The following is a 16,191-nucleotide window of genomic DNA, read 5'->3' as shown; positions in this document are numbered from 1 at the left end:
CCGTATTGTATAATTTTACTCAGACATTTCGCTCGTGTTTCACTTGGTTATTGAATTACTGGCGATTTCCATATTTGTAATTAATACATGCGCAAGTTTTAAAAAAAATCCATCACCAGTCGAAGCTTATTGATAAATCATCTTACGTCATTTTCCATTCGCGTATATAAAAATTGCTTTACAACGCGATAAATAACTAACCGAAACGAGTTTCAGACAAAATTTGGAAACTCCTGCATTATGTATGAACTCGCACGTTTGATACACATACGCACTTGTACACGAACGAAATCGCACTCGTGTGCGCCTGTACACACAATCGAGCGTTCATTGCTATTTTTAGCACAACTTTTTATTGTCGTTCGCGTCACCTTTCCGTTTCTTTCGTGTTTGTATCTATAACTCCTTTCTGCATCTTTACAGTAATCTCCGCAACGATCCAAAATTGGGAGGTTTCGTTAATTCTGCATTTGAGATTCAAACAATCTTTTTCTTTTTCAAGTTTCTCTCGTTTTGTGCTAATTAAAACTTTATTCAGATAAAAATTGCATTTCATATCGAATGTTGACTTGGTATCTTTTATATTTAAGAATATGCTCTTGCGATTTAATTTTATGAAACCCTTCTTTCCACTCGATTCGAGAAAACGACCATCGTTCACTCTCCTTCACAATGCCTCGTTCAGTTCGCATAACGCGCTGGCGAGTCGGACGTCAGTAAACTGAATGAGATACAGACAGCGGAAGCGCGTGTCGCGCTTAATTTCGACGCATAAAATTTGGGACGAGGATCGAACGTGAATGCGCGATTATCGTTCGGCGCCACTTGTTGCCGTCTCGATATTGAATCCGCAAGTGGCACGCGTCGTTTTCACCTTCGGGGCAGGGCGGGAACAAGAACGAGGACTCATGACGTTAAACTCGGGAGTGCGTCAAAAGCGGGCCTTTTCAGCTGTCCGCTGCCCACGGCGATCCATTGTGTTCGGTCGTAAGAATAGGGTATGCATCGCTGAAAAAAATTTCGCTTTCTCGGCCGGTGGTTTCTTAATGAATATACCTCGCCAAACAAATCGCGGACTGTCCTTAATCTTCGACGAAACGCTTCTCACTCTGATTTGCGATTTTGGCGGACTGCCGAGAGAACGAGATAAAACACGTTTCCTTTACAAGTTATTCCCGATAGTTGTTAGCCCGAGTTACTTCTTTCTGTCCCGTTTCTTTAAAATGTAATGAAAGAACCGGCGAGAGAGAGAGAGAGACGTAGCTCATTGTTAAACTTCCTCTGCGCTTTTTAGTCTCGCGAGATTTTCTGACAAGATCTTTATTGCTAGAATGGTTCTGCGTTTTTATTTATTTTGTATTTACATCAGTGGGATATTTTTCATGTTATTCTGAGCTTTTTAACAACACAAGTACGAGATTATAAAATGTCAATTTGTAATATACTATAGATATAATATTTTTCTTCTCTTAACAATAGTTTTTTCTTTATATAAGTATCTATATATTTTAAAGAGGATTCTTTATTTGTTCGGTTGACTTTAACAGTCGAGCGAGCGACACAAATGAAACGTATTGCATTTACGTCGCTACGCAAAGACGTAAAATGTAGATAAGTAGGGTCTTAAAGCGCAAAGGACTCTTTGTTGTCGCGAACCATGGTCGCCCGGCTGTGAATCGTCGCGTGTAATTAGACTTAACAATGTCTCTCCTTACGGGACGATAGCTGCATCATTTCTGCAAGGCACGGAGTGCACGGTATCGATGTCAAGGACACAGGACAAAACGCGAACCGAACCGCAGTCTCTACAGTCGTCGCGTTCTACTCGCTTTTTTTGCCCCGCCGTGCAGAGATGTTTCCTTTTCAGGATTTAAAGTATGACATCACCCTCACCTCGATGTTTTTTTACATACTTACGTTACCATGCGGTGTGAGCGCGACCGTTTTACACATCTCTTACATAATGTTACTTCATTACTTGCGTACACTTGTACAACATTCGCGACGACTTAAAACCGAAGGAAAGAAAAGGTATATCAATATTGTGCACTCTAATGTTTGCGATCGAGAAGCGGTAAAGCGCAGAGACACATATGTCATCGTCGAATCCATCTCAAGCGGCTCTCAACCGACCTATTTGTCAAGAGTCAAGCTGCACGATTACAAAATTTCCCGCTTGTCTCATTTTTATACGAATGCCGCGTATAATTCGTTCGCTTCGTGAACTCGGAGCGAATCATTACCTTAGAATTCCGTGAATTTTGTATGTACTCAGGGATATCTTCCGTAACATCGGAACTACGCCAAACAGTGTCGGCCGCTTTGCCTCGGAATTATCGTAATAAAACGAGAACGAATACGCTCTCTCTCTCTGCGACACTATCGAATCGCGCTTTATCTCGCGCATTGAAGCACGTTTGTCTCCACTACGGTCGCGGTGGAGAGATAACCGAGGAATATGTGAGCTGCCAAATATAGTCCGTTGCAAATCGCGCGACGACCGACTCTCGGCGCGATGAAATTTTGCATTTCTCCGTTTCTCGCCTTTCGCATCTCAGCGCGGACCTACGAGGAACTTTATGACGATAAAGAGAGCTGCGATTCTAAGGAAATGAATCGTCCCATGTTGTTGATGCCTTAAGAATATTATAGAATATTATTATAGAAGAGACTCGACGAAAATTGACTCGGCTTTCCCACATTTGCTTTCGTAACCGCCGACAAATCTCTCGTCTCGTTTCCTGTGGCTTTTCTGTTAAACTGCCAAGAAGTTCAGCGACGTATTTGATACCCGATATATCTCGCGTACCCGAAAATACGCGTTCCGTATTTTCGACGGGGGCACGGGCACGTATCCCTCGGAGGGCCCGTTTCCGCCGACCACGTGGCGCCTCGCGGACGCAACTGTTGCAGTCTGCACGCGATGCGTTTCTGCGTGCCTGCGTGCGTGCAGAGGGAAATGTGCGCACAGCCTCCCACGTAGCGCTAACAACAGTTTTAACGGATCGTGCACCCAAGTTCGACAAGTAAGGCCGTGGATCTTTCGCCCACGCCGCGCGGCCGTGTGGTCGTAGTCGTATCGTATATACTATACGAGTTCGCATGACTCTCCTCGCGTGTCGTTTCTGTTTAATCCTTTCGCTACAAAGAGCCACTTTCATCGTACGTTTACTTTGTGCGAAGACCTACCATGATATCTTGCCGAAAATTTTCATTTAGGGACATACAGAATGCCATTAATTTGGAAAATGTTTTCTGACTTTTATAGTTTAATAATAATGTATATAATGGGCTTCTTCAACAAGACTATTTTAAACGTAAATATTTGTAACGTTATGTAATTATCGCATATCGTTATTTTACTTAAAAGACAATTGGTGAAATTGATATCGAAAAGACGTGTGCAAAAATAGATTTTATCGAGATGTTTACGCTTCGCGGTGCAATGTAGCATAGAGATATACTTAATGTGGAAGTCACTTTGTGATACGTAGATACGATCGTGAATGGATCGGAGGTGCGTGTAGCTTTATCGAGAGATTGAAGATAATGGCGCAGGAGAGCAAAACCAAAGAGGAGAGCAAAAACTCTCGGTGCTGAGCAATGATGTCACAGCCAGACGATAGCCCTGAGAGAACGTTTACCCCGTGGCTCGAAAATAGGTTTATACGCCTATGTATAGCACTTCGTTAAATGTATTAAACGCCACACTGCATCGCAACACTTTTGCAGTTCGTGACGATAGTACACAGGCTGCTTAATTGAAAAATAAATTTGCGAAGATTCACCTAGATATCCTCTTTAGGTGCGTAGTTATAAATGTTGTGTATATTATAGGATATTAAAATCGACACGTTAAAGATAATATTATCGTTGGCGTTATTTTATGGTTTGCGTTACTTAATTATAACTTCTACCGTAATTACTATGCAGTCGCCTTTCGCGCGCGTTTAACAGTCACTAAACTGCGAGCGTTCGATTAGAAATTCGCTGGTTGGTTAATTGTGCATTCTCTTGATTAACAGAAACGGCATTCTGTTTGCGCGTGTCGTATTACTGAGGTCGTAATCACGAGTGCACTCGCGTCTGGCGAGACTCGCATAATAACGAGTGAGCGGAAACACACGATGCGATTCTCCATCTTCAAGAGGATGGGATTCGTCTGCCTCTGGATCGACTGGATCGATATATGTGTTGCATCACACGAGCTGGAGATGTCAATATTGCGCGAGCATGAGTTATTACGATCTCATATATAAATAATAAATACGTTTGTTTATTGACTCCCCTCAGGGTTGCAAGGCGTTTTGTAGGGACGTTCCCAATCCTTTATTCAATTCTCATCCAATACTACCCTTCTCCTCTCACTTAACTCTTTGGACCAACGGCTTAACGTCTCTTTCCGAAAGACGGAGCCCTGTTTGCTCCGCACAAGAGCCTATCTTGCACGGAGGGCGCAGCTTTCGGAAAAACTTTCCATGTTTACATGGCTCTAGTGGACTCGAACCTGGTTCCTCAGATTACGAGTCTGGCGCTCTATCACTAGACCACACTGCCGCCATTTCTTACCAACGTAGATCAATTTTAATCTCGATTTAACTTGCTTTTCATCTTTTTCTAATTTTTAGAACTAGAAAGAGATAAAAAATAAGTTAAACCAAGATTAAAGTTAATGTACATTGACAAAAATGGACATTAGACCTACTCCTCTCCGTTTATATAGGTCATAGGCGATCTGAAAAGAGATTCATTCTTGTTAGATGAATTACCAGGTATTTCACTCGAAGAAACAATCGATTCTTGATAATATCTTCTTTTCTGTTTTATGCTGGTTCCTTTTTTTTCTTCGAATTTCCATCCGATAGAAATACAATAATACAAAATAAAATATATCTAGAAAAGACTTTTTGAATGACATAATCGCGTTTCTGAAACGCGAAGAATGCGAAAGCCGATTGCGTCAAGGCAATTTCTATTATTAGTCGGCTTTTTCGCCGTAGTTGGTAGTGTTAATTAATATACCGTAATGGTGTCCCGTATAAACACTTTCTGTACTCGCTAAATTAACCGGTAGACCTCGATCGCCTTGATGCGCCGCGCCGGCCGGTACGCGCGAAAGCGATGCGGACGGCGCGGCGCAATTCCGCCGAAGGAGGACAATCATTGCCACCGCGACTATAATCGGCCGATATGCACCATAAATTCAAACGACGCACGTGTTCTTCTTTTGCAGGTTGTCCAGAATGGTTTAGAGATCCTCACGTATCTCGCGGATCGGATGGGTCACGACTTCAAGCCTTACATCTCCACCATCATCCAGCCGACGATAGACAGGCTAGGTGAGTACGGGGCGTATTTGTTCTACCCGTTTGTCTCGTAAATCATTTTCGAGGAGGAATCGGCCGGCACGATACGCGATATCAAAAATTTCTATTATTATTTACGACGATCGATAATTCCACGAACGGTCCGTAGCCGATAATTGGCACCGATAGAATACCCGTGTGTATTCCAGCTCTTACAAATATTCTCTGTTCGCGATATAAAGATAACCGCGGATAATTTTAATATCGAAAGCTATACCCCTCTTCCTGTATCTCGAAAGTGAGCTGCGCGAACATTTCGTCGCATATTGGATGAATCATAGTTAATCGCTAAATGAGTTTCAAATAGAACGAGCCGAAGTGACGTTTAAACGCCTCTAATGAGGTTGAAGTCTATGACAGATGTGTACACCATATTTGTCGAGAACCGGTCCGCCGCGCCGATCGCTTTCAGCTGTCCCACGAAGCCGACGTTGAAAATAAGCGTCACGCATCACGCGCGCGAACCGACAATATTCGATAACGCTGCGTCGCCCCCAATTTTCACGTGTGTGCGAATCGACGATTAAATTCACATTTGTTACAGGTGACAGTAAAGATGCTACCAGGGAGAAAGCGCAACTGGTGCTCCTGAAAATTATGGAGAAGGGATGCATGTCGCCTCAGAATCTTCTGGATAGACTTCGTCCAGCTTTTAATCACAAGAATGCAAAATTACGAGAGGAAGTTCTAATCCTGTTGACGACAACGCTGAACGAGTGAGTGGCAATTCTACGTTTATTTGAAATAAATTATATTGATAAAAAATGATGGATTTTTTTCGAATAAAACGTTTGAATTTTTTTAGACATGGAGCAGACGAGATGGCACTGTCGGGGGTGATCCCGAGTATCGTAAAGCTGCTGTCTGATCCGTCGGAAAAGGTTCGGGAAACTGCTCTGAACACGCTGGCGGACATCTATCGACACGTAGGCGAGAGATTACGCGTCGATTTGCAAAGAAAGCACAATGTGCCGCAAGCCAAGTAAGTGAAATGGCCGGAGAAAGCGATTGTCTTTCGGCTTTCGGTCTGCATAGAATTTCATGGCGTATCTCCTAATCGTGATTCAGTCGTTCGAGAAACTTTTCTTCTTCTCGTTAAATATCAACTGATCGGCGCGATGCGTTAACGAAACCATAAAATTCTCGATCGCAACGTTATATAAACGGCTCGCTCCTTCTGCTTACAGAATGCTTCTGCTAATAGAGAAGTTCGATCAACTGAAGGCCGCCGGTGATCTTTTACCCTTGGCAATGTCGTCCGATGGTGAGTAGACTGATTGAATTCTCTGACGCTGCGGGGTATCGCTTAATTTAAGTTCGACGACGACGACGACGACGACGATGACGAAAAAGTAAGGCGCGCGTATACCACGCGGCGCATATCGTTATTCAACGTGCGCACGAGGCGTGTATCGTGCTGCCATCGCGCAGCCGTGGAGTTTATCACGCGGCGATCCTGCCTTCGCATGCAGGAAGACTCCTCCACCTGTCTGCTCGCCCCGCCTCGTCCTCCTCGCAGCTTAGCGTTACACGCACATATCATGAATATTTACCGAAGACCGCGTGTTCCTCGATGTGACGAGAATATACGCCGCACCGCTTCCACGGTACCGTGTACCTCGTCGCTGACTTCGATTTAATGACACGTCGATATCTCAGCTCGATCGGAATTTTTACCTCTACATTTCCGGCGAAGGGAATGAATGATGTTGATGACAACAAAGTAACGTTCCGAGTTCACGCGTGAGAGAGGAAAGTCGTTCGCGCCGTTCCATCGCGTAAAGTTTCGTTTCCTTGAACGGACGATACAACGAGGTCGCTGATTCGCGTTATCTGTCCACCGCGCCGGGAAGATTACATAATATTGCGTACAGAGTGATAGAACCGCGTGCGATATATCGTATCGGTATATTGTTTCAAGCGCCGCGCCTGTAATCCATACCGAAGCTAAGGCTGTCCCGCTTCGAAACGGACGGCCTTGTAACGTCGCGTCTCGGCTCGTCGGCCGTTCGAATTTCGGTCGCGAATATTACGTGTCGCGCCGGCAACCGCACACTTGGCACCTTCGCGTCTCGACAACGGAGATTATTTCCTATCAATTGAGACGCGACGACGAGAGCAAAAGTTCGTCCGGGCGAGAATCGCCACCGCCGTAGCATTCCGCTTGCGTAATCGATCGCAACACAAAATGTTGCGGTTGCTCGAGAAGGGACTTCCTCGTGTATGCGCGCGATTGCAACAGTCCGCAAATATCATCCTCGCGCCTGCATCTTCATCTCCTCCAAGGTTTATTGGAGTTCCGCGACATTTCTCGTTCTCGAGCATCGTGCGATTATTAGTTTCTATCATTAATAACCGTGTTATTCGCGGTAGTTCCGTGAAAGGCCAGGCAGTTCTCATCGTTCGACAAGATTGTTTACCATCTAATATAAATTACTCTTACGAATCAAAGTAATTAAACATTCCGCTGTTGTCGCGACATAAATGTCGATAGAAAAGTTTACTAAATAATTACTGGCAATTAACGCGAGGCTATTTGTCATCCTGGTGAAAGTAGCATTTAGAATTGATGGCACATATTGATGTGGCGTGTTTAAGAATTCTACACTTTCGTTATTCAGTGAATTTTAAGTAGATGCTATGAAATTTTTTCAACTCACGCCTCTCTCTCTCTCTCTCTCTTTTTCTCTCTCTTTCTCGAAGATCGAAGATGCGCAACTGTTTTCCTTGCTACACCCTGCGCATATACGATCACGATTAGATCATACCTGGGCTTGGCGAGGAGAAGCCACGGCGCTTCGCTTGATTTCAGAGATATTAATAGAACTCAAAATAGCCGTGAAGCGCTAATGACGATCTTCCGCGAAGCGCCGTCCATCCCTTTCATGGACATTCGAACTTCCGGTCATGGCGAAGTCCGAAGGGATCAATCTCAGGCGTTATTAGAGCGACTCGCGGCGCGTTCTATACACTGATTACGCATCTATGAATATTTCAGCCTCCTGAACAAGTTGCGCTCTATAGCAGCGTTACAGAATCCTAGCGTTACCATCGAATACCACGCACATCTAACATGCCTCGTATGTTAACTTGAAAACGTATAATTTAATCGAAATTATGCCGCGCGAAGAAAATTCAATTTACTCTCGCGATTAGAATAATTCTGAAGAACTAATCTCCGATCGGCCCTGTTATACATCGATCGGTGTCTGTCTTATTCATTCATGCATAAACGCGAACGACGTTTACCTAACGCTTTGCGTACATTCAATTTTCTACTTTTTTATGATTTACACATACTTCATCGTGACGTAATCACTCTCGTGACACCCGTCCGCCGTGTTTTGACGACCAGATTCCCGTTCGTCGAATACCAATGAGAACCGCGGGACGAAATTTTTTTTTTTTTTTTTGTAACCCACCGCAATGGAATTTCTGCGGCGAATACGCCGATTAGAATCGTCATCGCGACGGTATCCACGAAGTTATGCGACGCGGAAAGGTTGCGCGCGTCCGGCGAGCGAACAAAAATTTGCATAAGTCTCGTTTTCGCTCTCTCTTTCCCCGTGACCCCGTGCAGCCCGATTGTGTTAGAAGTTCGCGTTAAGGCATGATTACACCACGCGATCTCTCCGAAACGCGTCAAACGTTTCTCTCGAATCGTTTCTCTCGTAACTTAAAATAGAAATGATGTAAATAAAATCGATAAAAGTCGCGCGACGATAAAAAAAATGTGTTCATCATAAAAATTTATATATATTTTGTAAAACAAACTGACAATTTTTTTACTTGTATACTTATATACATATTTACAAACCTCGGGTATAGATATAAAAATTGCTAAGATCGATCTTTAAATGGAGCAAAACCTCAAAGATCTAAATTTAAATTAAATCTTAATGTAGATTTAAATTTTAAATTATTGTTTCTTAGACTCCGCAGTAGCTTTAATTACAGCGTGTCAATCCTCGCGAGGATAATTCGCTTCCGGCGTTCCCGCGGCTTGTCACGCAATAGGAAACTACCCCGTTACGCGTCGTGAATTTCGCATCGCCACCCGCGCCCGCTTTTAATCTCGCGCCTTATTATGCGACCTTACCCCGAGGGCAGCAAGATGCAATGCACACGTGCGCAAGTGAAAGGTAGGGTAACACGCAGATTTATCTCCGCAGAGCAGCGCACGGTTCCACGTTGCGCCGCGCCGGTGTGCGCACGATCAGATATGAAAATACAGAATAATGCCCAGCTGCTGCCCTTTCATCGCGCGTTCTTTGACCGTTGCCCCGTTACCCTTTGCGTAACCAGGCAACGAAACGAGCTGTCCGAATTTCTCACAGAAAAGTCGATTGAAGAGAGAATTAATTCTGTTTAAATTTTTACCTACGATTAGCGTTAACAATCGACGTTAATGACATCAATTCATGTCTTTATATTACGATTTTCTTGGTAAGACGTCATTAAAAGTACGATGAGAGGTTCGTCAGACAATCAAGCGATCGGGAATCGGAATACTTGGAGAATCTCTGTGTCATGGTTCTTCCCTTTAAAATAAAAAAGGGATAAATTGCTCTATAATGCACGGTACAATAATTGTTTGTCTAACCCGTGACATACGGCATCGCGCACGATAAGCGTTCATGTGCGATTATGCGCAATGTATATGCGCTATTATGTAACGGCGGAGGTATTATCGCCTGCCTTCTGGGTGCAGAGGCCGTGTGGGCGATTCTTCTTAGCGTTGTCTCTCTAACGGCAGTACCTCGCACGCGGGAATCAACGCTCACATTTTCCGATGCCGATGATCTCATAGCGCGTGACGCCACTCAGAAAATCTATAATCGACCGTGGCTTTTCTCTTATTCTTCCTCCCGGAACTATGTGCCCTGTTTTGCCCGAGGTTCTTACCTTATCGTAATGAAGTCTGTTAGTTGGCAGTCTCTTATTCATGAGTATAGTGCGTCTTTAAAACAAGCCGCGTAAATTATTTCACGCTAGATTTCGAACTGTGCTTTTCGTTCATCATATTTGAAGCGCTTGTACTCACTTTAACACGATATTAAAATTTGCAGCGGATTTAACTCGCGAACGAGGCAAATAAATTGGTTTGTATTAAGATTGCAACGATCAAGGATAGGATCTTAATTTGATGATAATCTCTTTAAGTATCTTTTATGAGATAAAAATCGGAAAAAGAGAGGAGCAAAACGGAAATCGGCGAAGGTCTACCGAGAATTCTCCACCAAATCCGTCTTTATTTATCAGCCTGCGATAATTTTTCAAACCGCCGCGCCGTCTTTCACGTACGATCAATGCTGTCAATTTCCTGCGTATTTTCGAGGCATCATTATTTCCTCGCTTGGCGAAGGTCGCTCGGACTGTTCGGAGAGTACCTAGTTTAGCAGCCAATTATACGTCTCATTTGTTTTGCGACGCGAAACACAAAAAAACGGAATTCAAGCGTCGACTTATTTTCGTCGATATAATAGTGTCCGTAATGATCCCTGTCTTGCGAGTGGCCGCGACGTGCGATTGCTCATCATAAGTTGGCCTTCGACTTGCCACTTTGGTTTTCGACGGATCCCGCAACTTCAATTGCCATTTTTCCCTATGTGTACTTGGAAATACACAGAAATATTATTAGGCTCAGTAGCCTAGCTTCTAGCTAGTAGAACTCAGTATAGTTCTAGCTTGGACCGTAAATGGCGTTCTCTTCTAAATTGATTTATATACCATGACGATCGTGTTTCTCTTAATATCCTAAATCCCTATCTTTTCATTCAGGATTTCTTTGTAGTCGCGCGAAGAGATGAAGTCTTAAAATTATTTAAATATCTTTCGAGAAAGGAAACGTCAACTTTTTACAAAGAGAACGACTTGACGATCTTATTCCATTTTCTAAAGAACGGGGTCGTTTGTTCCCTGATGTTCTACGATTAATTTTCATATCGCAAATCACATCTCTCTCACGTCTCGAACATCGCAAACTCGCAGGCGCACACGGACGCTAATTAGCAACGAATTAAGTTACTAACTTGCTTTCACCAAGGACACCCGAACGGTCGGGAAACGCGCGCTAGAACCGTTCGCCGGAAGCCGTGTATTTTCTGACTCTTTTCCCGTTCTTCCGCAACACTCCGTTCCGTAACGCATATCCGTGCTGAATTTCTAAGGAGGCGGACACGGCACACGGCATCGACAGCGAGCTTCGCGAAAGAACAGAAAACACAACTCCTTCGGCCCACGCAGCTGCATATACCTTAATTATACCGTCAAGTGTAATTACCGATACCGCTTCCATCGTACATACGAATGCAGGCATAATTGCGAGACAGAGAGGGAGAGAGAATGGAGGATGATACTTGCGGGGGGAAACTACACGCGCGTTGGCCCAGTTTTTTCGCCGGCACATCTGACGGCATCTAGAAAAATTGCGAAGCCGCGAAATATTTCGCGACACGTTAGTTGTTGCATCGTGGAAATCGTGGCGCAGCGACGATGGATTGAGGCCGTTTATACGCTCTTCCGGTATTTTATATCACGCCAAATGATTGAACTATTCAGCGTCGCTTGACCCTAAAGCTGCGCAATCGGGGTCCGACAGATTCTTTCGAGTACCGAGACATCGCAGAATTTTACAAAATATTTTTTAGATTTTTAAAACAATTTCTTGGTATTGAGTTTAAGTGTTTTTTAAACCTCGACGGATTTATTTTTCAAATATAATGCGTAATAATGATCGAGTACACGATATATTTTCGAGATATGCTGATAAATATGAATTATATCGAGGAATACGTCGCGCAAGGACGTAATTTTGTCGATTATAGTTGAGTATTGTAATCGCATATCGATCCGCTTGATCTGGCCGCCGCAAGCTGTATCTCGTGCTTAATTATGCCTTAATGCATCGCGTCGCGCGTTAATTAAGGGTTCCGCGATACTCAGCCAGCAATAATTTATCATCTCGCTTCCCGTGGAAACACGATCGACTCGCATCGATCCTATCGAGCTCCTGGAATTCGCGACGGATCAAAGCCCGCTTGAAATTAACTCCAGATTATGAGTTCTGAGATTTGTTTGGCTGAAATCACGACTTTCGAATATATATATTTAGATATTTCTGCGATCTCAGGATCGTCGGAATTGTCGCGAAAGAAGGGGAGTCGATCGAAAGTAAATTCGTCAAAGGATCCAGCCGAAGTTTCGCGCGAATCTTGCGAAACGTCTCGCACACGCTCTCACGTGTCTTCGATCCGAAACACGCGTATGGACTTAACGACAGATTTACGAGGGCGGCATTTCGACACGGCGCGCGCTCTCCGGTCCTTTCTTGTTTATCACGAGGCGACATAACCGAGCCTTATTTTGCGATCCACATTAATCTTCCCTCCCTTCCCTCGTCTCTCACTTTCGATCGCTTCTGCCGCCGTCGGACCGACGGACTGAAAACTCGCGCAAATTGAATCGAACCGCATCAATCACCCACCTGTTCCCATCGCGGTCAATTTGTCGATCCTTTCGAAATCGGCGCGGCGGTGTTCTTTCATACGCAGGGCCCGCGGCTGAAGATTTAGACAGGAAATAAAAAATAACATATTGCGATTTCGAAAGCAGACTGTGGCAAAGAAGTACGTATTAGATAACTTATGAATGCACATATGTGTATGTATTTATATATTTATTACGCGCACATTTATTGTTTCCCTATTATTCTCACATTTTCCACTTAATGTAATTCTAGTTAAATTATATAAGTATCTATAATGAAGTGTATTAAGGAATCGTTGACTTTTATGAGCTGCACTTAATTTATCATCAAGATCAGCCTTAGCCATACTTGGGGATCGGCAAATAACATTTTCGGGTCTTCGGTCCGACGAAGTAAATCGATTAGTCAGTGTCCGAGCTCGATCGCTCGATGTCTTTTATGCTTCCGACGGTGAAACTCGGTCGATCTCGTCTCTGGAGTACTCTGGACGTTAATCCCTGATGGAAAGCCCGAACGAAAGCCACGCGAGACGCAGTTTGCACCTTCGCACGTGAATGCAAAGCGGCGAAGGCAGAAAGCTTGACGCACTCTCGAGCGTGTGCATCACTGGGGCGATTGCGACATCTTCGACTTTCTTGCTCTTGTCGGCGAGATCGGCGTTAATTATCCCGTTTGCCAATTAGTCTGTAATTATTGACAGGACAATTCGGCTTTCATATCTTTTTGCCGATCGAGCTTGGGTTACTTTTGCGAGCGATTGCGCCGCGCGAGACGTCCCGTATTAGCATTCGGGATGTAATAAAAGTTTCTTGCCACGGAGAATAATGCAACGACGATCGAGAACCTTAATTATTATTTTAATGCAGTAAAGTGTACGACCTCGAATTGACGTACCGCTCATTTTTTCTGTTATAGCAAAAAATAAATAATGTTTATATTATTCCTTATACATCAGAGTGCTTAAAAAAAATGTTAACATTTTTATAGAAGTAACTTAGGGCTATATGGAAATGCCTCAGGAAACCACCTAGAGAAAATTCTATGAACATGTTGACAATGATGAACAAGTGGAGACTTTGAAGACAAAATACATTTGTTACTATGAGATTTTGTGTTATCAGTTCTATTTCTTTTAAAAAGTTACTTCAATGTAAGTGTTGAAATTTTTTTAAGCACTCTGTACATTAGAAATGATATTTATATGTAATATATAAATTTTTTAATTTGAAAGAGAAGCTTTCCGATAAAATATACGAAACTCAATTATTATAAAATGAAATAAATTAAAACATTATAATGCGAACTCAATCGCAATGGATATTTATACAAAGACGAAACTTGGAATACAATCCCTGTGTAACTTAACAATTCTACACGCGCGACATACGTCACTTAGCGCATGATCAAAGGCCACGCACCATCCGACCTCGCGAAAACTGCGTTTTCGTGACTGTACCACGTTGTCCCCCAATGACACACTTGACAATAGCGCCGCTGGCATTGATTTTCCGGAATCGGTGGCGGTGACCGTGCAGGCCCCGCGTCTCCTCGTTCATCCCTACGGTCTTTGGCCCCTTCCAGCGGGGCACCAACGATAGGGGAAGGTCCGTGTGGGACCCCCTCCTTCGGCACGGCGGCTTTACTCGCGTTCTCGCGTTCCGCGCATAAGCGCTTACTCTCGGCAGCCCGGCTGTTGAGAGTAAACGAGTCGGCGTTTAGCAACGTGAGAGACGCGCACGCCGTTGTGTTGTAGGCAGCCCTCGCCTCGCGATGTATTGTCGAGTCGCGTCGCTTCCTCTCGCGCTTTTTCCCCGGTGACACGTGTGCGAGAAACGTGGCGCGTCCTCGTGATTTCGGCCGTGAGATCGCGATCATCTCGACGCCGAGAGGATACGCGATGGTGATGCCTATCTTCTCCCGTGAAATGTGAACGAAAAACGCGATTGTCGTCGTAACGAGGAGTGCGCGATATTCTTCCTCGCGTTACGTGGAATCGAAAATTGCATTCTCACTCGTAGTTGTGCACCGCTTCGTGTTCTCCCGTCAACATTGTGACTGTATAAACGCCGCTCGACCGTTGCTCGACCATTTCGCGAAGCGAGGCCGCCGTGTTTACTTCGCGCGAAACTTCTAACGATAAGTGCATGCGTGGTGCGTTATCGCTTCGTGTCGCGTCGCGTCGTGTTGTGTCGTGTCGTGTCGACGCTATCGATGAGACCTATCATCACGTGACGGTGCGACGTTTTAACCATCATTACGATCGGTCGGTTCGTCGTCTTCATCGAAGGAGGAGTTCGCGCAGTGCACGGCCGGGCTCTGTGAAACAAACGACGAGCGCTCAGCGCTCGGCGCTGCAGCTGCATAGGACTCGCTTGCGCGAGTCCGATTGTTTCGCGCCTGCGGCTACGGTGAGAGACAGTCAGACAGTGCTGAAGGAAAAGCACCGGGGATGCGAGCGAGAGCCATGTTATTCCGAAAAGAATCACGCGGTATCGGCGGTATCATTCATATCCAGTTTCACAGCGAACGTCGAAATATCTTCGTTGTTTCGCGGCACGATCGATGTCCGAAATCGCGTAAACAAGTTCCCATCCTCAAGAAGGATCGTTGAATCTCGGAAATAAAGTCTCGACTCGAAATCTCGTCTTACACCGCTGAGAATTGAAGTCGAATGTCTAGAAACACGATTTTTTTACCTCACATCTCGAAATTTTCAATAATACCGTCGTCGAACTTTTGTCCCGCTCGAATAGGCTCGCGGCACCGTGTCGTCTCTATTTGTGTCACGTTTCGGGCCCGCTTTGAGAAAGATAAGGAGTTTACCGTACGTGTGTTGTGTGTTGTGTCGGGGGAATCAACAAAAGTGCGTTCGTCGGCGAGTGCGAAACTGCCGAGTGCCGAGGCTGCTAATCGGAATTATTAATGCACTTTCCCGGCCGTGCGATGAACTAGATTCGCTCGGGCATTTGCTGCACGGGGGATTGTTAATGCAAAACGCTTATTCACGTTTATTACGCAGGCATGGAGAAGAAGCCTTAATTATGTAACACAATGAGCGTCGCCGCTCGGTCTCCGCTTCTCTTTCGGGGAACATTACTTCGTTCTCGATTCCTCGCACGCGTGAAGGGAACGACGCGTTTTGAAATCAAAATCGAACGCCCTCATCGGCATTTTTCATTAATTATTCCATTTACTTCGAGCGTAAAAGCGAGATCGCGGTTACTCACTCGGGCAATCTTTCAGCGCTGTTAATTTCTCCGTTACAACGACATTGCGCAAAGCGAGGAACGAGATTCTGCATTCTCCTTCGACGTATTGCCCGCCCGTTTATTTCTG

General features: G+C 44.6%; 1 protein-coding gene across 9 annotated transcripts in view; it reads left to right on the top strand.

Moving 5' to 3' along the window:
• The window catches only part of Chb (chromosome bows), a 36,079-nt gene that overhangs the window by 4,411 nt on the left and 15,477 nt on the right, over positions 1 to 16,191 (top strand). For 5 of the 9 annotated variants that reach the window (XM_071697123.1, XM_071697121.1, XM_071697124.1 and 2 more), the window contains exons 2-5: positions 5,234 to 5,339; positions 5,911 to 6,082; positions 6,172 to 6,348; positions 6,554 to 6,630. In XM_071697123.1, the coding sequence (XP_071553224.1) occupies positions 5,234 to 5,339; positions 5,911 to 6,082; positions 6,172 to 6,348; positions 6,554 to 6,630 (532 nt within the window). Of the gene's footprint in view, positions 1 to 5,233; positions 5,340 to 5,910; positions 6,083 to 6,171; positions 6,349 to 6,553; positions 6,631 to 14,540; positions 15,264 to 16,191 lie in introns of those variants that run through there. The other 4 variants (XM_071697129.1, XM_071697127.1, XM_071697126.1 and 1 more) reach the window with 2 other exon arrangements.

The sequence above is a fragment of the Temnothorax nylanderi genome, unplaced genomic scaffold, assembly GCF_030848795.1.
Source record: "Temnothorax nylanderi isolate EJ_2023f unplaced genomic scaffold, tnyl_v1.0 TNYL_tig0011_pilon, whole genome shotgun sequence".
Classification (NCBI taxonomy): domain Eukaryota; kingdom Metazoa; phylum Arthropoda; class Insecta; order Hymenoptera; family Formicidae; genus Temnothorax; species Temnothorax nylanderi.
Note: the sequence above shows the minus strand (reverse complement) of the source record. Positions and strands in the feature narration are given on the sequence as shown.